Genomic DNA, 24,073 nt, shown 5'->3' on the forward strand with positions numbered 1-24,073 from the left:
TCACTCCTTCCATGCGCGAGGGAAGGAGTGCAGACCGGGAGGCAGACGTGGTGGGCAAAGAACTTGTCCCCGGGCTTCAGTCGTGACTGCGTTCCCAACTCGTCATGTGACCTTCAGAGAGGTGAGCCTGGACGCCTGAGGTGGGTGTCCGATTCTGTCTGCTGCGCAGGTGGAACGGGGACCCCTGTGCTCCGGAAACGGAGGGTGCTCGGTGGGTCCACCCCAAGGAGGAGGAAGGCCCCGTGCCCTTCCTCTTTACTCCTCTGGCCGCGTGATCCCCCAGCTAGAAAGCACACGTGCCCAAGACAGGACTGGACAAGGATCCGTGTGCCAGGCACACATGTGTGACCCCTCTCGGTGCTTCTCTAGGCGTTTGTGGACACAGTGGGGGCGTTTTTGAGGATAATTCAGTCACACAAGGAAATGCAAGAGAGGGAGAAAGAGAAAGGGATATTATTGATGTTTCCATTTTAGGTCAGGAAGCTATGGCTCACGTCCTCCGGGGCTGAAAGTGGATATTGCACTTTTTTAAATTTAAATGAACTTAAGCATCTGCAGAGTGAAATGCTGTGAATTCAAAGTAACGTTATCTGGAGAAAAGTCAAGAAAGAATAGATTGTGGCTCTAGAAACGCATGCCCGCCAGTGTCCACAGCAAGAGGGGGAGCTGCACACCTTTGTGGGGACGCACACTTGCTTCTCACAAGAGGCCTCACATTATAAAAGCCCAGGAAAAGGCCTGTCCACACGTGTTCCTCTGCTTGAGTGGATGCTGACCAGCAGGCCGAAGCATCAGCCAGAATATGAATCCTGGACATGCATTTCAGTGGCTGGAAGACTGGGAAATTGTTGATCATCAGCAAGACTCTGTTTCTAAATCTATAAAATGGGAACACATCAATTTCTGCTTCATTGACTTTTGCAAAGATCGAACTAAAGAAGAGATGATGCAGGACACCACCCAGCTCGGGAATTGGAATACAGTCCACACGCGAGTGGTTCTCAGTTGTCACTCTCCTGAGACAGAAATGCGGACAGAATGCCGAGTTAGACTTCTCTCCCCGTGTTCCTGAGGAAAATGCTGATCAAATAAACTCACAGAGCCGGGAGCACGGATGTGTTGTGATACTCAGAGTTGATTTTGCACAGACATTATACACTAGGGCTCGTCACGTTATAATCTAGTAAAATGAATGCTCCACATGCCAACCCAGTTAGAGTCCCTGGTAACGTAAACGTTTTGTGCTTGTTCTCTATTTTATTAGGAAACATCTTTCCTCAGTAGGGGATTCCATCTGTTTGTCTATAAAAGGAATTTTAAAGTCAGTAGGAGAATGTATTTTTAAAGTTTTGAAATATAGTGAATGTGTTTGGAATAATTTCATCGGAACGCCACCCTGGACACATGGCTAATGCCATCCCGTCTGACAAGGTTTCTGATCTCCGTGGTTTTCCTGACTTCATAGTTGTCTAACATTTAATTATTCATTGAAGATGTTTTTCGTTTATAATTGTCAGCTGTTGGTAACATTTGCTGATTTCAAACAGTCACCGCGCCACTGCCTCTCCTTCTGAACATTTACATTCGTTATGAAAAGGTCTGGGATGCAGTCTGACTTCCATCCTGTTGATTAAGACTACCAAAAATTACTTAAGAAAGATAGTTTATTTGTATGTTTTTTTAATATATGTTTTTATTGATTTTTTACAGAGAGGAAGGGAGAGGGATAGAGTTAGAAACATCGATGAGAGAGAAACATCGATCAGCTGCCTCCTGCACACCTCCTACTGGGGATGTACCCACAACCAAGGTACATGCCCTTGACCGGAATCGAACCTGGGACCTTTCAGTCCACAGGCCGACACTCTATCCACTGAGCCAAACCGGTTAGGGCTGTATGTTGTTTTTTTTTTTTTTAAATATGTTTTTATTGATTTTTAGAGAGAGGAAGGGAGAGGGAGAGATACAAATATCAATGAGAGAGAAACATAGATTGGGTGCTCCTGCATGCCCCCTACTGGGGATTGAGCCCACAACCCAGGCACATGCCCCTGCCAGGAATCGAACCAGTGACCACTTGGTGCATGGGACGATGCCCAACCAACTGCGTCACACCCACCAGGGCTTATTTGTATGTTTTAGACAGCATTTGTCTAACATTATATCTTTCAAGAATGATTCTCAATTTTTAAAAATAAAATTGCATCTGAACTCATCTTCATAGTGATTTATTTCTATATTAAAATGACATCCTTATTTATACATGAGACCCCCAAATAGGTATTTTCTGAAGGATGCAGACAGAGAAAACAACTGTTGGGATTCACGGATAAAATAGTTTCATCTTGTGAGGAAGGCGACAAGGGCAGGTACCCCAGGTCTCACCTTCCCCAAATGCACTCATTCTCCCAAGAGCTCGGAAAATCCCGGGTGAGCTCCGGCCTCCAGGAGCTTCGGCTCGGGGTTAAAAGTAACTCCTGCTCTGCCCTTTGCCATCTCGAGTGCCCTGTGGGCTCTGGCTCCCTCCTTCACTCCCCACCCTCCCAGCCACCCCCTCAGACACTGGCACACGTGTGAGAACCTTGGGAAGGTTCCGGGGCGCCAGCCTATCAGGGGCACCTCGGGGTTCTGCTCTGTGAGGCGCGGGGAGGGCTCCTGTGCCTCTCCGGTTGCTGTGCTCAGCTGCCTCCGAGCTTCCAGGATGCCTGTGTCCTCGCTCTCCTCGGCCATCCTGGCCCACATGAAGGCCATTAACAACGTGCCGCCTCCCCTGCCCCGCAGTGTGCCAGGTGAGCGGGCCTCAGGGTGCCCAGACGTTAGAACAGGGTGTCTCAGGTGGTTGGGAGGGAACCGACAGTCTTAGTGACAGCTTGTCAGCGGGGTGCAGAAAACACAGATGCACAAATTCTCTGTGTCCTCTGAGGCCATTTTGGTTCCTTCGGTCTCAGGTCTTCTGCTTTGTAAAGCGAGGCTCCGCTGTGGGGACCCTGAGGGCTCCAGCAGCGAACACGCTTAAAGAGGAGAGAGGCAGAGGCTCAGGGCGTCCCGGCCCTGCCTCACTTTAAATTTTCCAGGAATAAAAAAGACAGTTCCCATTATTCTTGCTCTGAAATTTATTCCCATTTCATTTTATTTTGCAGTCATTGATTTACAATATCATGGGGACTATAAATGTAAAGTTAAATGTTTTGAAGTTTCTACAATTGACAGTTTTTTATTTTCTATAGTCAGTCTAAACCCAGAATGTTTTTCTCAAGACTTCTTATCATAGCTATCAAATTTATACATTTATTATTTGATTACCAATGGACTGAATTAATTATATGTAATAGTCCTAGTGATAGCTGAGATTTAAAAACATCTTTTAGGCAATGAAGGTAACAATTGTGACCCTTTCAACTTCAAAAAAGCATTTACTTTATCGAATATGAAATAAATGAATAATAAGTGAATTTATATTGAATGAGATAAAGCATTTAGTTTGTTGAACATTACTTTATTGAATTGTATACTATTTTAATTGTAGGGTAAATTTATAGTATTGACTGAAGAACTAACTTATCTATTCTTTTATCTTCCTGTGAGAGTTAGTTCTACTATATATGTATGTATATATAAACTAGAGGCCTGGTGCACAAAATTAGTGCACTGGGGGGCGGTCGGGGTCCCTCAGCCCAACCTGCACCCTCTCGCAGTCTGGGACCTCTCGTGCAGGCTCAGGCCCACTCCCTGCACAGTCTGGGACCCCTCACTCCTTACTGCCTGCCTGTTTGTTGCTTCTTACTGCTCGGCTCACTGCTCCTAGTCGCCTGTGGAGGCGGGAGAGGCTTCCTCACCAGCGGTGAGCCCGGCTTCTGGCTGAGTGGTGCTCCCCCTGTAGGAGCACACTGACCACCAGGGCACAGCTCCTGCTTTGAGCATCTGCCCCCTGGTGGTCAGTGTGCATCATAGTGACCGGTCATTCTGGTCATTCCACCGTAACAGTTGCTTAGGATTTTATTATAGAGACTAGAGGCCCAGGGCATGAAATTTATGCACGGCAGGGGGTGGGGAGGGGCGGGGGGGGGGACGGGGGACGGGGAGGAGAGTCCCCTCTGCCCAGCCTGCACCATCTCCAATCTGGGACCCCTCGGGGGATGTCCGACTGCTGGTATAGGCCCAATCCCAGGGATCGGGCTTAAACTGGCAGTTGGACATCCCTGTCACAATCCTGTACCATTGGCTCCTAACCACTCACCTGCCTGCCTGCCTGCCTGATCGACCCTAACTGCCCCCCTGCCAGCCTGATCACCCCTAACTGCCTCTGTCTGCCAGCCTGATTGCCCCCAAATGTCCCCCACCTGCTGGCCTGGTTGCATACAACTGCCCCCCCCTGCTGGCCTGGTCACCCCACGCAGCCTGTTTGGTAGTCTGTTAGGTTGTGACGGTCACTTAGACTTTTATATAGATAGACTAGTGGCCTGGTGCATAAAATTCATGCAGGGGGGTGTCCCTCAGCCCAGCCTGCACTCTCTCCAATCTGGGACCCCTTGGGGGATGTCCAGCTGCTGGTTTAGGCCCGATCCCACTTCACTGACAGTTGGACATCCCTCTCACAATCCGGGACCACTGGCTCCTAACCGCTCACCTGCCTGCCTGCCTGATTGCCCCTAACCACTCTGCGTGCCAGCCTGCTTGCCCCCAACTACCTCCCCCATTGTCCTGCTTGCCCCCAACTGCCCCCCCCTGATGGCCTGCTCACTGCCAACTGCCCACCTCTGCTGGCCTGATCACCCCCAACTGTCCTCCCCTCCTGGCTTGATCTCTCCTAATGACCTCTGCCTTGGCCCCGCCACCATGGCTTTGTCCGGAAGGACTTCTGGAAGGTCTCCTGGAAGGTCTCTTGGTCTAATTAGCATATTACCCTTTTATTAGTATAGATTAATGACCATGGTCTCCAGGTGAAAAGGTGTCTCAGGCAGCAGTTGAGGCCCTGAAGAGTATATTTATGTTTTGAATAGTGTTAGAGAAAGTTTTTATTTAAAGCAAATTAATTTCTACATATGCTACTTTTTTATGTTTTTACTAGAAACCCAGTGCATGATTGAAATGGTGCGAGGAGGCTCCCAGCTTCCTGCCGTGCGAGGAGGCACCCCACAGGGGGTCGGGACCCATGCCTGACCCGCATAGCGCTGGCTGCCGTGTTGTGTCAGCTGGGGTGGGGGTGTGCTCCGAGCCACGCGGCAGCCGCTCAGAGCATGCCCCAGCCCCCGTGTCCGCTGGGGTGGGGGCAGGTGCTCCTGTGTGTTGTGTCTCCACTCTGGCCCGCCCCCAGCCTCAGCCTCCCCATGGCCGCTGGGGCTGGGGGGTGGCACGCAGTCCCCTCCCGCCCATCTGCACGTACAGCTCCTCTTGAGTGGTTGTGATGCAGCCTTCTCCTGAGTGGTAGTGACACCCAGCTAATTAGCATATTCCATATATATATATATATATATATATATATACATATTATTGTGAAAAACTTTTTGTACATAGTCAATGTTTTGTATTTCCATGTGAGTTGAAATAAGTATTAAATGTAATTTTGTCTCCCTAGCTGGTTTGGCTCAGTGGATAGAGCGTTGGCCTGCAGACTAAAGGGTCCTAGACTAAAGGCACATGCCCGGGTTGCAGGCTTGATCCCCAGTAGGGGGTGTGCAGGAGGCAGCCGATCAATGATTCATTCTCATCATTGATGTTTCTATCTCCCTCTCCCTTTCTCTCTGAAATCAATAAAGACATAATTTAAAAATGTAATTTTGTCAAAAACCACAGCTCCTAGTGGACAGGTTTTATTTGTGGAAGAGAAAGCAAAGCCCCTCAGGTGGTTTTGTTTTTAGCAGCCCAGGAAGCACAGGGAGTTAAAAGAGCAAGTTAATTAAAATCCCAGGGACGAGGCACGTGCTGCCCTCTGTCGTGTTTCCCAAGGACACTCAGTGTGTGAAGTGATTAAAGACGAAGAATCAGCGCCTGGTTAGATCTCAGAGCTGAACAGAGTGGAGTGGACGCAGCGAGCCTGTTGGCCTGCAGTGGCTCGGACTCATGTTCTGTCTGTGGCTTCTCGTTGGAGACGTGTCCTGCTTGCTTGGTAACCGTGTCTGTGCTAATTCCAGCAAGTCGGCCGTTTTCCTTCGTGAGCTCCGATGGTCCCTGCTGAAGCAGTGGTCCAGGGATGGTACAGGACGATGCTTTCACCTGTAAGGTAACTGGACCTGAATCATAAAGGAGGGATCAGACGGGGGGCTCAGATGCACTGGGCATAAACAGAAGGCTCAGCTCTGGACCTTAAAAACATGGGCCATTGGTCACATCCTTGTTTACCTGGGATGAGGTTCCCGGGTTACGATTAGGAGTCAGGTCTCCCTTGTCCCTGCATGTTCCTGGTGAGGAATGTCTCCAGGACCACCCAGGCGCTGTGTAAGCACTTGGCTCACCTTGGCCATCTCAGCGGCTCCTCACAGGGACACTAGGAGGTCTGCGGCAGGCGAGCAGGGCCCAGTGCCGGCCTGTGCTAGTCCCCGAACCCGCGGAGATGCCATGCTGTGGGGCAGGGGCAGTGCCCTGCCAATCACGTGATCTGGAGGAGAGGGTGCCCCTGACAGTGGGCCCAGGGGACTCCCAGGGTCCACCCTTCTCTGTGGAAGAGGGAGACGTGCAGTCAGTGTGATGGTGGTGACACAGGCCCACTGGCCAATTGAAGATGGAAGCGGGGTGACAAGCCAAGGAGTTGGGGTGCCCCTAGAGGCTGGAAAAGGCAATCTCCCCCAGCCTTCCAGAAGGAATGCAGCCTGCGGACAGTCCATTTCAGCCCGGTGAGACCCGTCGGATTCCTGACTCCCAGACCTAAGGGACTGCCTTGGTGCTGGTTTGAGCCGGAAGCTGTGGAAGGAAAGGAATACTGGGCCACCCTCCAGTGGAGGACGGCGAGGCCAAGGCTTCCTGCTAGGGCCAGGTGCCCGGGGTGGAGACTGCACAGAACCCCCACGTGATGAACTCGCTCTGCCCCACAGCACCCCCAGCACCAGCTCCTCCCCAGCACCGAGGGCCGCGCCATCCCCTCCTGCCACGTCTGCGCTCGGGGCGGCTTGCGTTTGCTCGTCGCCCACTCAGGCCCTCCACCCCAGCCAGCGACCAGACCGATGGCTCACGGCCGACTCCCCGCTCTGCCTGCTCGGAGCCGGAACCGCACCCTCTCAGACACCAAGCCAAGCCGCTGCGCTTCCTGAGGCGCCTACACACTTCTTCCGTGGAGAGTTCCGCGCGGGCGCGTCTCTGACTGTGTCCCAGGGTCTGCACAGCTCTGCGCGGTGCTGACCTTCCCGCTCCTCAGCGTCCGCGGCGGCCGTCCTCTCCGCAGCCTCCGGTGGCCTCCTCACCTCCGTGCTTGGCCGTTTCTACAGCCTCCCGCCTGGTCCCGGTCTCCGGAGCCGCACAGGCGCCTTATGCAGCTGCGGGTCACGCTTCCTAACACAGGAACCCCGGGGTTGGCCTTCAGGGACCGTGCATGTCCATTGCCTCGCCTGTAGGGATCAGTGAACGGAACCCCTTGGAGAGAGATGGTCGGACTCAGAAGCTAACGCAGACACGGGCGCGAACTGCTGGGAAGCCGCCGAGGTGCAGAGTGTGCGGTAGTGTTACCCCGCGGGGCCTGTGGCCTGAGCGCCTGGCCTGCTGTTAGACACTGAGCTCCCGAAGGGACCAGAGGAAGGAAATTGTCCCCTGACTTCTCCTGGAAGGCACGGAGCTGCCCTTCGGCCTTGCGGGGGGGCCTCCCCTCTGACTGGAGTGTGGTCTGCTACCGTTGGGGTCCTGGGCTGTGCCGTGTGCCTCATGCTTTATTGCCCAGAAAGGGCAGGTGCGGGGCTGCGCTGTCCGACGCCTGGTCGCCGGGAGGAGGCCGGCTGCGGGGCCTGTGGCAGCGGCTCCGGCTTCAGGTCCGGAGGCGGGGCAGGTGCAGCTGCCTGTCCCCTGGTGGAGAACGGAGCGGGGACAGAAAACCCGCGGGAGCAGGGACTCTGAGGCCTTAGAAACGGGGCGCCTCCTCTGAGGGGTCCTGCTGGCCCGGCGCTCCACGAGGCGCCATGAGGCGCACTACAGAAGCTGCCAGACCGCGCTGTTCCCAGCGCTTCACGGGCATTTCCTGGAATTGGGCGTCTTTCAGTTCTCGGGGAGCAAGGGCGAAAGGGGTTCCAAGACAGAGGTGCATCTGGAAAGGGGGACATGACTCCACTTTAAAGTCTTCAAGTCCTGGGGTGCACCTGGGAAAAGGGGGCCTGTCGGCGAGAAGAGAGGCAGGGAGACCGAGCGATGGCTAGGAAAGCAAGGCTGACCCGGCGGGGGGAGGGGGACGCGGTCTGCAGGAGGCGGAGGGTGGAGGAGGGCGGCCTGCGCCTGGCTCCACGCACAGCAGCCTGGCAGCAGGAACGCTGGAAAGGAACGGAAACCTATGCTCTTGCTTTACTTTTCTTGTAAAGGTCAGTTTCTTTATTTTAATTCCAGAGGAGAGAAAAGTGGATGTCTTCCTGCCAATAACAAGCATCCCCCTTTACCTTATGACTGCTACAATTCTCTCAAGGCACTTGTACTTTTTGTGAAGAAATTGTGAGCAACCTGTAAGAATTAAGTTGTGGTAACTTTGGGCTGGATCATGCTGGGCAGGAAGCACTGGGGTACACTGCAGGCATCTCAGATCAGATCCCTGTTAGCGGTGCCCCCAGGTCCCCCCTCAGTGCTGGCACCTGTCTCAGAAGCACCCCCGCGTTCACCCTCCACATCAGCCCCTCCGCCGTGCAGCCCCGGCCCCTCATTTTGCCTGAACTGACCCTGCCTCCCTTCCCACATGCAGTGCGAGCTGGATTGACCCCTGCCTCCCTTCCCACATGCAGTGCGGGCTGGATTGACCCCTGCCTCCCTTCCCACATGCAGTGCGGGCTGGATTGACCCCTGCCTCCCTTCCCACATGCAGTGCGGGCTGGATTGACCCCTGCCTCCCTTCCCACATGCAGTGTGGGCTGGATTGACCCCTGCCTCCCTTTCCACATGCAGTGTGGGCTGGATTGACCCCTGCCTCCCTTCCCACATGCAGTGTGGGCTGGATTGACCCCTGCCTCCCTTCCCACATGCAGTGCGGGCTGGATTGACCCCTGCCTCCCTTCCCACATGCAGTGCGGGCTGGATTGACCCCTGCCTCCCTTCCCACATGCAGTGTGGGCTGATACTTGCCTGACTCGGTGGTTTAAAAAGGAGCCTGCGCCATGGCCAGTGTTTCTAAGTGACCAGAGCATCAGCCCAAGCACCCAAGGGCCGCTGGTCCCATTCCCAGACCTGGGCACGCACCTGGGTGACAGGTTCCATCCCGGCCCCTGGTCGGGCGTATTCGGGAGGCAACCAATTGTTGTGTCTCTCTCACATCGATTTTTCTCTCTTTCCCTCTCCCCCTCCCTCCGTCCCTCCCTCCCTCTACTCTCTCTAAAAATCTATGGGAAAATATCCTCAGGTGAGGATTAAAATAAATGAATACAAAATAAAAATAAAAAGGAATCTGATCCATTAACTCTCCATTCAAAAGTCCTCAGGGTCCTCCTCTCCTCCGAAACTTCGATCGCAATCCCTTTTCCTCAACCTGACGTCTAACTGTTCTCGAGTCCACGCTGACCGCCGGCCCTGGCCCGCGGACTGCATCTCCACCAGCGGGAGCGCCCTGTGGACGTGCTGTGGGCCTGGCTGCAGTGCAGCTTGGGGACGGGCCTCCCAGGGTCACTCACGTGCAGACGCCCCGTGCGCTCAGGTTTGGGACAGAATCCACCTTCCAGAAGGGCAGCTGGGAGGGAGGCGCAGTTCCCCACCCCCCCCCCCCACCCCCCCCCCCGCACCGAGGCAGCCACCGCGCAGCCCTCCATGGCCGCAGGTGGTGGTGCAGGGTCAAGGTCTGAGCCCCGCCAGGGGCAGGAGCCGAATCACCCTGGCTTACACGCCTCGTGGCGCACAGGAGCCAACATCTCCCAGAAAAGGTCCGCAGGCGCTGTTCCTGTTTCCCGGGTGAACCTCTCCGCCACAGCGTCAGCTCCCTGGGAGCCACTTCAGGGTCTGTCCCTTGGGTGTTTGCAGGTGGCCCAGCGTCCCTCCCAGACCCCTTCCAGCTCGCCAGGCAGGAGCCCCGCCAGCATGAGCGGTGCAACCCAGAGTTCATTGACTGTGCCTTTCCCCAGGGAGCAGAGCTGGGGTCCCCATGCTGAGGGGACAGTGATCCCTGAGTGACACCCTCGCACTCCTCACCACACTCTCCACCGCAGCCCATGTCTCCGGCTCTGCGTGGTGCTAACCTTCCAGTTCCTCACGGTCCTGCCTGCGACTGTCCTCTCCACCGACCCCTGGCCTGGCCTCCTGACCGCCACGCACCCTGGGCACCTTTCCTACACCCTCCTGTGACTCAGGCCATAAAGACAAAGAAAATGCAAACTGAGAAAAACATTTGTCAAGTATATGCCCAAGGGCTAATTCCTTTTATACACAAGGAGTTCCTTCAAATAAAAGGGAAAATGAATGCTGGTGGGGAAGAGACAGAAACAGGCTGTTCACATAAATACAAATTTATGAAAATATTCTAAACCTCAATCTTAAAGAAAATGTTCTAAACCTCAAACTTAAAAAGCAATTAAAACTATTTTTAATTAATGTATTAGCAACATTGGTTTTATAATACACTAGAGGCCCGTGACGCTCCTCAATGCTCCCCACCCTGCGATGCTCCATGATGCTCACTGCCACCGCCCTACAATGCTTGCTACTGCTCGCTGCCCGCCATCTGCTGCCACTTCAACAGTCCTGAGTCCCGCCCTGCCTCCACCCCCCATTCACCATGGTTCCCCATTTGCCAAGCTGCGGTTGCAGCCTGTGGAGTGGGGGGGAGGGACTGAGAGGTGGTCAATGCACCTCATGCTGACTGGTCGAGTGGTCATTCTGGTCGTTATCCTTCTGGTCCTGGCCTTTTATTATATGGGACTAGAGGCCCAGTGCACGAAATTCATGCACAGGCATGGTGCCTAGGCCTGGCCTGCGATCAGGGCCATCTTCTCCGGCTGCCTACAGCTGGCCCTGCTCCCCACCACCACCTATTACCACTTCCCTTTTTGCCATTGGGTGATTGGTGCCTGACCACCAGGGGAAGGGACTGAGAAGTCAGCTGTTCCTGCCTGCTCGCTGGTTCCGTCCCGGTCGCAGATCGCCCTCTGTGTGTAGGGTGACCGACAGGGTAGGGGCCTTGGCCTGGCGCCACCCTCATCCCCCGCCACCCATCCCCAGTTTCCTGTTTGCCATCAGGCGATTGGAGCCTGCCAGCTGAGGAAAGGGACTGAGAGGTGGTCAGTGCGCCTCATAGTGACTGGTCCAGTGGTGGTTCTGGTCGTTTCACCTTTAGGGTCAATTTGCATATTACCCTTTTATTATAGAGGAATAGAGGCCTGGTGCATGGGTGGGGACTGGCTGTCCTGCCCTGATGAGGACCCTGGATCTGAGTGGGGGGTCCCCACTGGGGGCGGGGCTGCCGGGGTGAAGGGCCGTGGTTTTCTGGTCTGGTCTCTGGTCATTTCAGTCATGACGGCGTTACAGTCACTGGCTTTATATATATAGATGATAGTATAAATGTGGTGCGATGAAAGCTTGCAGATACTGGTGATGGGACTAGAAATTCATACAACCTCTTTGGAAGACAATGTATCAATAGTCATCAAGTGGAAAATGCACGTGTCCTGTGGAATTGCAATCTATTAAGACCCAGTGCCTCAGAAACCCTGTGAGCTTCACCCGTGTCACCTTGATCACCAGCTCAACTTCTGGTCTTTACAAAGTTACGATTTCATGTTGAAATCTTTGGCCTTTTTCTTTTTAATGAAACTGCTTCAAAGATAGGCTCCTTTCTGTGGCTCGCCACCCTGATGTAGAGACCCTGTGGCAGTTCTGCCTCTAGGAAAAGAGGATGAGTGAAGAGGAAATACTTAGTGAGTTGTCAAGTGTCTTCGCGGCAAGTGTCTCTGGCACCTCTTCTGGCTTTGAGTTTCCTTGGCTGTTCCAAGCCCAGCACAGAGCCTTACCCTCAGGCAAGGCAAGTCCTCAGCTTTTCTGTTCTTAGTTAGAAATTCTTAGACCTATAATGTCTGTCCTGTGAATTTTATTTTTATTTTTGTAAGCTGCTTAAGCTGAAGGATGAAGACATATGCTTTTTAAAGCTCCCTTTTTTAGTCAGAATTTCTAAACCTTTTTTCAAATCTTTATGGCACCGTCCTCCTGTCCGGTCCACATAGTCCCCAGGGCTATTTCTGACTAAACTGTGTCAGGAACATGGGCTCAATCAATAGTTGGCAGATGTCTCTTCTTAATTCATGTACCTAAAAATCTGCTCTCATTAAAATTTATACAATATCATACACAGCAACATTGGTATACTAAAAGTATTTTTTAAAATATATTTTTATAGATTTTAAGAGAGAGGGGAAAGGAGAGAGAGAGAGAGAGAAACATTGATGTGAGAGGAAACATCCATCGGCTGCCTCCTGCACACGCCCTAGGGGACAGAGCCCTAAATCTGGGCATGTGCCCTGACCGGGAATGGAACCAGCAACCTATCTGGTGCACGGGACGAGCCCGACCAACAGAGCCGCACCAGCCAGTCATTTTGATATAATCCATCTGCAACTCGACTCCTTTAAAATAATTACTCCATGTGATACTGAAATGCAATAGGGTAATTTTTTGTTTCTTAAGGCTTAACTGAGTGATATAGATAAGAAAATGCTGAAATAATGTAATTAGTACTTCCATATTTATTGAATGGTATGATTTATGTGTGTAGCAATCAGTTTTCTGTTTAAATTTCACTTTTTTCAATTTCATATTTGGGAAGGTGGTATCCGTTATTAATGATCTATTTTTAGACCACCCAAGGCTTAACCAGAAAGTCAGAGTTTATGATTCAATCGCCTGACATGAAAATGAATGCATTTGGACATGTCAAACACCAGCTCTTCATAGCTGGGTGTGGTCAGGGAATATATTTGGACAATTTTTAGAAATGCGTGAAGCTGCTCACTTAGTACCTTTCACTGAGGGAAGGGCGCCAGCGTGTATGGCCTGCTCTCCATTTTTTGACGTGTGTAAGGGTGCACTTTCCGGGCCCAGGGAGGTCCCCAGATATTCCTGAGGGTGTGACGGGTGCTCACTCTCTCCCTCCATCTCCTCCGAAGGATGGCACTCTTTCTGGACTGCAGGACAGTCACAGTGTGCTTTCTGGCTACGAGTACTGTCTCTGCTCTTACAGGAACTTGTGTGATTTGCTTATCCTTGAACTTCAGAAGGAACTGCAACCTGAATCCAGACGCGGAAGGGCGCTGGAGAGGGCTTGCCAGGGGAGGCACCTGCACTGGATTCAATCAATGTGACCGGAATTCCAGAGAGGGACAGAGCGACCTTGGGACACTCTTGTGGATTGTCCAGTCCAGAGCTCTGGAAGCATCCACATCCCACCTGAGTGGGGTGGGGATCCCAAGAGGCTCACTCCCAGATGAGTGATGTTGCATGACACCTGTAAACACCAGCATTACAGGAAACAAACAAACCAACAAACAAACCAACAATGCCAGACACACAGGACACCAGTGGAAAGCATGAACTTCTCTCCTCATTTTAATCACACTATTCAATTCTGCTTATGCGTCAAACAAAGACTGTTAATACCTCACTTTTATAGTCACGGGATTCTTTTACTATAATGAATTTTTGCAATTAAACTCTATTTACACACTTGGTTAATAAGATTACAGAAAATTACTCACATTTTAAATTATTTTTTTTGCAGGCTTGCAATTGCCGAAGCACATTGATTATGGTCAATTGGATGCATTATTCCACGTGAGCAGACAACAGGGCAAGTAAGATAGTCACGCATACTTTGTCATTCAAATGGATATTAATGTATTTGTTTCATGAATAAAGCCTCTCACAGGTGCCTGATGTACCGCACAGATGAGAGTTTGAGAACCTGGAGGTTATTTCTCCGGATTAAAGGTCCAGAACACATATAATATTTCAGGGAAACAATTTCGTGGGACACAGCGTGGCTCCTGCCCAGCAGGCCCTCCTGGTGCTTCGAGAGCAGTGGTGGACAAAGCTTCAATGGCTTTCTGTTTGTTTGATGTGATTTTAAATCCACGTGTTTATGATTTGACGTTGTTTTAATGCCCTTGTTTATGACACAGACCAGAAAGGCTGTGTTTAGAGGTAAAGTGTGTCAGGACGGCATCACCTCCTCTGTGGGCCCCGCTGGGGGCGTGTCTGCAGGACGAGGGGGACAAGCAGCCATGGCCTGGGGACCCTCAGGCTGACTCCGGAGGCTGTGAAGAGTGCGGGAGGGTTCTGGCTGGGCAAGGCACACTTTGCTGCCCTAACAGCCCTCGGAACATCGGGAGACATTTCTCCCGCGGTGGCCAAGGTGACCCTTGGGTGGGCAGTGGCCCTAAGCCCTGCCCGGCTGTGGAGTGATGGCCTCGGAGCAGCCAGCCAGCCCATCCCCGGCACTGGTTCCCTCGCAAGCAGGGGCTGAGGTGGGAGCCGCAGCTGGAAGTCAGGGAGTGGCTCCCCGGGCCCACCCACCTCTGTTAAATGTGGACTTTATCCTTCCGTCTCCCCTTGCGGGAACAGCAGTGTGTTACCCTGTCGTTTGTTTGGACTGTGCTGTTTCTGTACTGGCTTATTAAAGACATTGTCATGTGCACTGTTGGCTTGCAAAATTATTCCAGTTCCTATGGCAGACCTGTGATAAACCCACTGCTGGCAAAGACGGAATCAGCCCCTGAGCATAATCTGCTGCCCAAGACAGAACACAATGATTGAAATCCCAAATCCTGAGCCAGTGGCCAGGAGATGAAATCCTATGAGACCCAAGAACTGGGAAACGTCATGGTTCAAAGCTCAGGCTTCCTAAGATGCATTAGGCTAGAAGATGTAATTTTTAAAAATCTCCTTCCTTGCCAACTCCTTAGCCCAAGCTGGATTTTTGTATTATGAAACTAGCTTCTTCTCTGTCCATCTGTGTCCCTGGGCCCCCCACCTTCCTTCATAGAGGGAGGAGCTTTGCCGGGGTTCTTTTCCCAGCCTTACAAAGGGTTCAGCATTCTGGAGAAAAGGGCTGTGCATAGATGATTGAGAAGGAGTCCAAGGACGAAAGATAATTTTGAAAGGCATTAGGGGTTAGAGGATCTTCAGCTAAAGGAACTAGAAGACTCATCCTTGTCTAAGGACCCCATGGTATTTATTTAACACAATTTGTCCTAAGGCAAGAAGGAGATAACACACTTCAAAGGGCACGGTTTACAAATGCATTGTCAGTTTGGGGAATAGCCTACAGCTGTTCAGGTGTTTGGCCAACAGGAGGCAATAAAATGCCCTGAGCTGTCTGGCAGTTAACAATCCTATTCAGGTTTGGGGGAAGTACCATTTAGTCATTCCAACAAGTAATCTACATATGTGGCTCACCCTTGTTGAAACACCCAAGCATCACCAACTTTTTGGTGAAACTCATGTAATTATTACATGCTGGAATTGGTTCCTGGCAGAGCTTGCCTCATCTGTGGGCCTGTGGAGAAATGCCGTGAGCTTCTGTACATTACCCCCTTCTGTGTCACACCCCCTTCACTCCGTCACTGTGTCACACCCCCTTCACCCCGTCTTTGTCACACCCCTTAACAACCTTCCTGTCACTCCCCTTTCACCCCGTCTCTGTGTCACACCCCCTTCACCCCGTCTCTGTGTCACACCCCTTTCACCACGTCTGTCACACTCCCTTAACCACGTCTCTGTGTCACACCCCCTTCACCACGTCTGTCACACTCCCTTAACCATTTCTCTGTGTCACACCTCTTCACCACCTTTCTGTGTCACACCCCCTTCACCACCTTCCTGTGTCACACCCCCTTCACCACCTTCCTGTGTCACACCCTCTAAACCTCTTCAATTATTTCTATATTTTTGTCCGTCTTGCTGTTGCTTCTTTCTCAGAGAAAGTGAGGAAGGTATGCTTCTTTGATTCTCTGTGGGTTTCTCCCCAGAAGGACTTTTCCTCTCGTACCCTTGCCTCCTCCTCACCCCCAGTCCCTCTGGGCCTCAGGCAAAGAGTTCTGTACTTGCTCTCTGCAGCCCGGTGCCTGGTCCCAGCTGCATGGCCTTGGACCACACTTTGTTCTTCTTTGGGCCTCAGTTTCTTTGTCTATGAAGTGGGAAAGACAGGAGCTCCTGCTCATCTCGTGTAGGGATTGAATGACCTGACACGTGTAAACTGTCTAGAACAGTGAGTGGCACATAGTAAGAACTGACACATTTTATTGTTTGGGGGGGCATATATAATCCAAAAGGGTAAGAGAATGGTTTTGAAATCAATTAATTTTTCATTTGTACTCTGCGTCCTCTGGTTCCCAGTTTAATGAATTAGGCAAGTCACTGAGTTTTTAGGTTCTTTATGGGTGAAATGGCAGTGAAGTCTGTCAGCCCTGTCAGGTTACATAAATTTACAATGAGACAAAGGCAATGTAAAGAGTTCAGTGCAGTGTTTGGCACATAGCAAGTACCCAGGATATGAGAGGTAGATGTGTAAAAGCATGGTTGTAGAATGCCAGCTCCAAATGGAAAAAAGAAAAAAAAAATAGAAGATCTTGGGAAAGCTTCCAGTGGTTGGATTTAAAAAGAGTAGATCCTTGGTCAGTGTCTCTCTATAAGGTAATTAGGAGGGAAAATGTCTAATGTCAAATGACATTCACACAGCATTATCTGAATCAATTAAGTCAAATTAAGTTAAACAGTATTCTTAAAATATATACTATTTGCAAAGAATTAATAAGGTGTTTTAGGAACTTTGGCTGAGAGAGAAAAAAAGCTGTTAAATAGTTTACTCTGTGTTATTAGTTACATTTACAATGAAATAAGAAATGTTTTCTCTTGAGGATTTTTACATTCACTGCTATGAGGCAAAAATTGACTGTGATGTTTGTTAAATTTTAAGTGTGATCATTTTGGATAATTATTGAAATAAGCTGGCAAGATGAATTGGTTGGCATTTTAAAAATCGACCAACTTTTTGTAGCGGTTGTCAATGAAAGATTGAATAAGGCAGGCATTCCAAAAGCAAATGTCTTGCCTGACCTGACTGACAGTGGGCCTTGCTGTTGACATGTTGAGTGTTTGCAGTGGGTGGGACCCTGGCTGCCAGAGGCACCGCCTGGGGAGGTTTTAAGGCCCAGCAGCCCCAGCCCCTGGTGCCTGCAGATCTATTTCCAGGAAAAGCACCAGAAGTCTGCACTTACAGAAAGCTTCCGATGATGCCCGGGATGCGCGGGATTTGGGAAATATTGATCTTTTGGTCTGAAACATGTTTATCCCAATTCTAAAAAAATAGGCAGGAGATTGTCATAAATCATCGCAAATGTTCAGATGAATATACTTTCCAGGAATGCATATGTAAAATATATGTCGATCATTTTGGAGGAATTTTAATTGTCTGCTATGTTTTATTTTTAAAAATATGTTTTTATTGGTTCAGAGAGAGGGAGGGAGAGGGAGAGAAAAGAGAAACATCGATTGCTGCCTCCTGTGGGGATGCAGCCCACAGCGGGCACGTGCCCTGCTGGCAACTGAGCCAGCGGCCTCCTGGCGCACGAGGCCGTGCTCACCCTCCGAGCGACACCAGCTGGGCGTCTGCTGTGCTTTATACCAATGACAGAAGTTAAAGTTTTCAGGAGGTCCAACTCAAAATAACAATTTTCACAAAGACTACCATAAATGTGACATTCTTAAACTATTTCTCACTGAAAAACACTATAGACAATTTCTATAGTGATATTATTAAAGCATAAGATGTTTGTTTCATATAATTGTTATTTGCTTCTTAGACTAAATAGTATAGGATTAAGATGTATGTATTGAATCAAAAATCTTGCCCTTGGCAGTTATTATCCAATGATACTTACAGCTTAATTTCTTTGTCTTGCTCTTTTTTTGAAGCCCGAGTTCTCTGAGTATCCTATCAGCTCACAGTGAGCTTGTCAAGAATTACCCTAAAATATTCCTGCAGAGAAAAACCAGGCTGCCTAGACTTTCCAAACAGGAGGAGAAAAGGTACGGACGCCTTCTGTGGAAAGTGGGCTTGGTGTGTGTGCAGAGGGACAAATGGACTCCGACCTGGGGGAGTGATGACGGGGGGCAGCCGACCTGGGAGAGTGATGATGGGGGGCAGCCAACCTGGGAGAGTGATTATGGGGGGCAGCCGGGAGGGGAAGGCAGACCTATGTGGCCATTTTACAGGAGTTTTAGTGACATGGTGATTATTAGGACTAATAAGTGTATTGCTGCCTCACTGTTATAATTAACATGAATAAACAACTAGTCTTGTCTATTAAACATAACAAGCAGAAATACTGTTAGGAATGAGAAGGATAATACACGTGATACAGGGAAATGAAGGAAATTGTAAATTATGATATAATACTTTATGTAATGAGGTGAATTTGACAATCCAGATGCTATTGGATAGTTTTCTAAAAACTATATACTAAATTTAAGAAGATTAGAATTAAAAAAAAGATGGTATAAATATTTGTGAAATGCTGGTATAAGTAGTTGTGAAAAGTACTCTTCAAAAGTATTGTTTGAAGCAAAAAAAGCACAAAAGTAAAAATTAACGCCCCCCTCCCAACAAAAACAAGCCCACATGATATCACTAGAACTTCCTTTTAAGAAAAAGTAATTCTTATGCAACTGAATTATCGTGGAGTATATGCAATGAAAATTAGCTTGTAAATTTGCCATGCACAGGATTTAACAAGAATGACATAAATAGGAAGTAATCATTTTAATTGTGACTATATAGGCAAGCATACAAAATAAAACATTAGCAAATGAAATAACGCCGCGGAGTGTTAGCCGATTGGCTCATCACAGTTAGGTTGCCTTCATCTTCTGAGTGTGAAGAAAGCTCAGCGTTAAAACAGCCCTTATTAAAATTTATAATATTCGTTGCCCACAGACAAGCGACATGCTGCTCTCTGGAGATGATGAAAAGGCATTTGATATGACTCAGTATCCGTGTCTCACAGTAAAAGTAAAATTATGCTTTCACCTCTCGTGTGTGCAGTAAGTGACTGTTAAGCAATACAAAAACTGCGTATGCCCAGCCAGAAAGAACTATACCCTAAAATAGCAATAAAAATACCATAAACTGGCTTAAATAAATTTCACAAAATATATTTAAAAATTATGAATCTTCTCTAGGCTCAGCTCACCCTGGTCCCTCGTGTAATGGGCCGTACCCCCACTGCTCAGGAGGTGGGAACAGCTCAGGCCACTTGGAGAAGCTCTTGGCAGGATGAAGTCGATGAGGAAACATGAACCGTGATAGACACTAAATGCCTGCACTATTAAAACTGTTCATCAGCAGCCTCTCTCCATCATCATGGTCATAGTCAACACTCAGTTCACATAACACCAGTGTATGACAGGTGCAATAGGAGGATGCACGCTGAGGAACGGCCCTGCCATCTGTGCAGCTGGGAGAATGCCGATGGCAGCGCCTTGGCTAAGGTGGAGGGAGCGCCATGCGCCAGGAGAGCAGAGTGCGTGTGCCCAGGAAACCCGCTGAGAGGCGGGAGGCCTGGCTGTGAGGAGGGAAAACTCTGAGAGCAGAGCTGTGGGGACAGGACAGGAGTGACCTCAGGGCTGCTTGGAGCTGGGACCGTTGTCTAGAATGTGTTTGACTCATAGACCACGCGGCACATCATGGTCTAGTCACAGCTGCAGGGAACTGAATGCATGGACACATTGTTTTAGAACAAACACTGAGTTTGGACCGAGAAGACTTGGACTTGAGTTTTTGTTTTGCCCCAAAGCAGCAACCTGGCTTTGGAATAGTCTCTGACCATTGGCTCCATCAGCTCTTACTCAGAAGAGGATGACATTAATATCACACTTCACAGGTGGCACGGAAAGAGACTTTCGCTGTCCCAGCTCTTACCATTAGCTTGTGTTTTAGATGACAGTGACTCACCAAGATTTATACCACCTGACACAAAATTCTACCTTTTTTCAAGTGGGTTAAACAATGACAAAGAAATACATATAATCTTCAAAACAATTTAAAAAATCACTGCGTTGTTTGCTTCAATAAATTTAATATCACCCTTTATAAATAACAAGAAAAGGTGTAGACTTTGAATCAATGCATCTTTACATCATTTTATTTCCAGAGGAAAACAGACGTTTAAGAAAATGATAGTCATTGAGGAAACAGATAATAAGCATTCACAGAATTGTGGAAACCCACGTTAGATATTTCTTTAAAATGTCCATGGCCTCTTGATACTTCCTGCTTGCTTTGCCTGCTTGCAAAGTAGTTCATTAACCTCTTATACCATGATTTTGAATTTTGTCTGACTGGAATTTTTAGACTATGCATATTGCATTGTTGCTAGTTTTGTTATATAAATACTAGAGGCTCGGTGCATGAAATTCATGCATGGGGGGGGGGGTGTCCCTCATCTCAGCCTGCACCCTCTCCATTCCAGGACCCGTCAGGGGATGCCCTACTGCCAGTCATCCCTCTCATAATCTGGGACCCCTGGCTCCTAACTGCTCACCTATCTGTCTGCCTGTTTGCCCCTAACTGCCCTCCCCTGCCAGCCTAGTTGCCCTTAACTGCCCTCCCCTGCAGGCCTGTCTCCCCTAACTGCCCTCCCCTGCCGGCCTGGTCACCCCTAACTGCCTCTGCCTCAGCCCCCACCACTGTGGCCTTTTCCGGAAGGTTGTCCAGAAGATGTCCAGTCTAATTAGCATATTACCCTTTTATTAGTATAGATAAGTATTTGTCATATTATTCTCTACTTTTCTATATGTATTTAAAATACTCCAGAATATTTTAAGCAAATAAAAAATGGTCAAGTTGTAGAAAAATAAAAGTTTTGAAATACAACCTGGTAGGCTTGAAAGCAACAACATTTGCATAAAAGGGCATAAGTTGTAGTTGGCAACAAAAGTTGCTGTTAGGGCCCTGACCAGTTTGGCTCAGTGGATAGAGCGTCGGCCTGTGGACTGAAGGGTCCCAGGTTCAATTCTGATCAAGGGCATGTACCTTGGTTGCGGGCACATCCTCAGTAGGGGGTGTGCAAGAGGCAGCTGATGGATGTTTCTCTCCCATTGATGTTTCTAACTCTCTATCCCTCTCCCTTTCTCTCTCTAAAAAAAATCAATAAAATATATTTTAAAAAGTTGTTAGGATTGCTTGGTTCATATTCTTCTGTTGGAAAGGCGTGGTCTGGGCAAAGGAGAAAAGGAGACCAGCCCAATAAAAGGGAATGTCTGATGGGGCCGTTGCCACAGCAGAGGGGCAGGTGCAGCAAAGGCTCAGGCTGTCCCACAGGCAAGGATGTCTGTGTGTATGGGACACCAAGGGACACCTGTCACCCTGAAACACAACATACATACATATAAATATACATGCACTCTTCTGAGCGTCCCCTGCCCTCCACTTAATAGTTGGCTATGGCTTTCTTTTCATGTCAATGAATTGGATGCACAGACATAATTTTTAACGGCTACGGTGTTATCCCTGACTGCTTGACATTACTGTGGTTTACTTCACTAACCCTTTATTGTGGGGCAGTTGTTTCTGGTTTCCCTTGGCATCACAACTAATTGCTTGTTTGACTGTTTACTTAGGACACATTCACAGACATGGAACTCCCGGCCCAAAGCTAATTCACTTGAATGTTGATCCACATTTCCAAATTGACTTTCTAGGAAGTGCTTCTGTTTGTTTAGTCCTTTGATTTTAAATCAGATTACACTTCCACAAACGGGGTAAGAGAAAACTGTTCAATGCACCTTGGCAAATTGCAAACTCTTGCTGAACTTGAGCAACCCCTTCCGGGCATAGCTGTCTGTGTGCTTTTCAGGGCACTTTTGAGGGAAGGAAAGGGATCCAGCACCCCTAAGGCTCGCCTACAGGGACAGAGTTGGAAAAGCAAAGTTTCCCAAGAAGGTGGAAGGGCAGCAGAGACCCTCCCACCCGGGGCAGGGGGTGGGGGGGCGCGGGGCATGCCCGGATGCCTCCTGTGCTCTGGGGCTGGGGTGGGGCACATGGGGTAGGGCCAGCCCTGGGCGGGCTGTGGGATGGGGCAGGGCAGCTTGGCTGTGTCCCCCTCTGGATGTGTCCCTGCCAGCCCTGAGCAGTGAGATCCCCTGGCACCCTTCCCTGTCCCCTTCTCCGGGTGGGCGCTCCCAGTCCTGACTCCCAAATCCTGCACGCTGTGTTACTAAGAAACCTTAGGTGGGGACAGGCCACCGGGCGAGGGACCAAGAAGATCGGGCTAGAGGGTGAAGTCCAGGGAGGCGCAGGTGGCGCTGCTGAAGGCCTTGTGTGGGTGCGGGCGTGTGAGTGTGTTTTGCCCCGCTGGGTGGGGGCGCATCCTCAGGTCCTCCGTCCTGGCCCAGCGCCATGCAGCCTCAGGTCCCTGCTGATTGCTCAGTAAGGCGCCTTAAGGAACCAGCCTCCGCTGTGGGGGCTGCCATCTTGTTACGGCATGACGGTCAGTTTGCATATTCCCTCTTTATTAGATAGGATGATGATGAGGGTTATTTTCTTCTGTTTTCTGAAGAGCCTAAGGCACCACGTAAGCACCAATCAATCAATTGATCTGTATGGCTACGCATTTGTTCCTGCTGCTTTCCGTGGTTCGGCCTCTCCTGGTTGGCCTCAGTGTCTGGGGGACCTTTGGGATGATTCTGAATCTCTCAGTGGACTTGGCATTTCCAACCAGGCAGGAGCCCCAGCAGCCTCCTGCATGCACAGGGGACAAACCCCACCAGAACCCAGGTCCAGGGGCCTCGCTCCACAGCACTGCCTCCAAGTCTGCCATTTCTTCTTCCACTGGCCCTCCACTGGCCCTCCACTCCACAGACCTCCTCCTCGCTGGAAGATAAGAAAGCAGTGCGTTACACCATTTGTGTCTGAGAATCAGGCCGGGGCAGGGCAGGGGAGAGAATAGCACATTGCTTTATACCTGCGTCCTCATCACTGGCAGCTTTTACTGGGCTTACTCTTGTAGCCTAGGTACAGGTTAACGAGGGGCAGCGCTTTAAGTGGAGCTCGAGGTCCTGTGGATGGGATGGCTGAGGTTCTGTGAGAGGGGTGGCAGGGAATAACTTGGGCTTTTAACTTAGCTTTATAAGTTAGGCTAAGGCATCTTCTTCCTGTGCACATCGGGAAAGTGTCTCACTATTCAGCTTTAATACCCTGGGACCTGTAAGTAGATCGGAAACTCTGCCCAGCTCCACTAGCTCCAGCGGTTAGACACCTCAGATAAAACAAGCTGTGCTCCGTATTTTACAAATGGGAACAACTGGGCTGTTTAGCTCATACACTAACATTAAGGAGGTATGTGTGTATAGTGTTTAGCAGAGTAGCCAGTACGTTTAAGGACTCCAATATGTGTTGATGTTCACGTATGCTGTTATTGTGAACAACAAAAAACCTGAAATGGAGTCACTAACCTCCAGGGGCCCTGAAGCCACGAGGTCCCGGGGAATGAGACCCCCACGTGTGCACGTTGTGTGTGTGCTTGCTGCAAGGACAGTGTGGATTTACTTCCCTGTCTCCAGGCCAATGCCTACCCTGAGCCTTGCCCCCTGGACCTGACCAATCCCTGTTAGACTAGTCCGAATGCCATGTTTGACAGCCAATAGGAAACAATTCGCGGGTTTGGGCTTTCTAAGCTCCGGCTCTCTCCATCTCTCGTGGAGCACACCTCAGGTTTCCTTTGGAACCTTGGATGCCAGACTTGAACCCCTAAACACCCCAGATAAACTGTGTTTTACTTTGCAGCTTCAATTCTTTCTTCTTTGACACGACTGTTATATTCCATCTGATGCTTATCTTATATTTTGTTTTTTAATCTTCTCAGGTGTATAGCTAAAGGTGATGAATCTATGGTCATTTAGGTTTTATCATCTCTCACTGATCTTTTCT

The 24,073-nt window shown here is 49.7% G+C and overlaps 1 protein-coding gene across 1 annotated transcript in view; it reads left to right on the forward strand.

The window, feature by feature from the left end:
* Positions 1-2,701: 2,701 nt before the first annotated feature.
* CNBD1 (cyclic nucleotide binding domain containing 1) overlaps positions 2,702-24,073 on the forward strand; it is a gene marked incomplete at both ends in the record, with an annotated part of 216,030 nt that continues 194,658 nt past the window's right edge. Inside the window, 2 exons of the mRNA XM_080646967.1 lie at positions 2,702-2,789; positions 18,087-18,174. Coding sequence (XP_080503093.1) covers positions 2,702-2,789; positions 18,087-18,174 — 176 coding nt within the window. The remainder of the gene's footprint in view (positions 2,790-18,086; positions 18,175-24,073) is intronic.

The sequence above is a fragment of the Plecotus auritus genome, assembly GCF_963455305.1.
Source record: "Plecotus auritus genome assembly, chromosome: 11".
NCBI classification, from domain to species: domain Eukaryota; kingdom Metazoa; phylum Chordata; class Mammalia; order Chiroptera; family Vespertilionidae; genus Plecotus; species Plecotus auritus.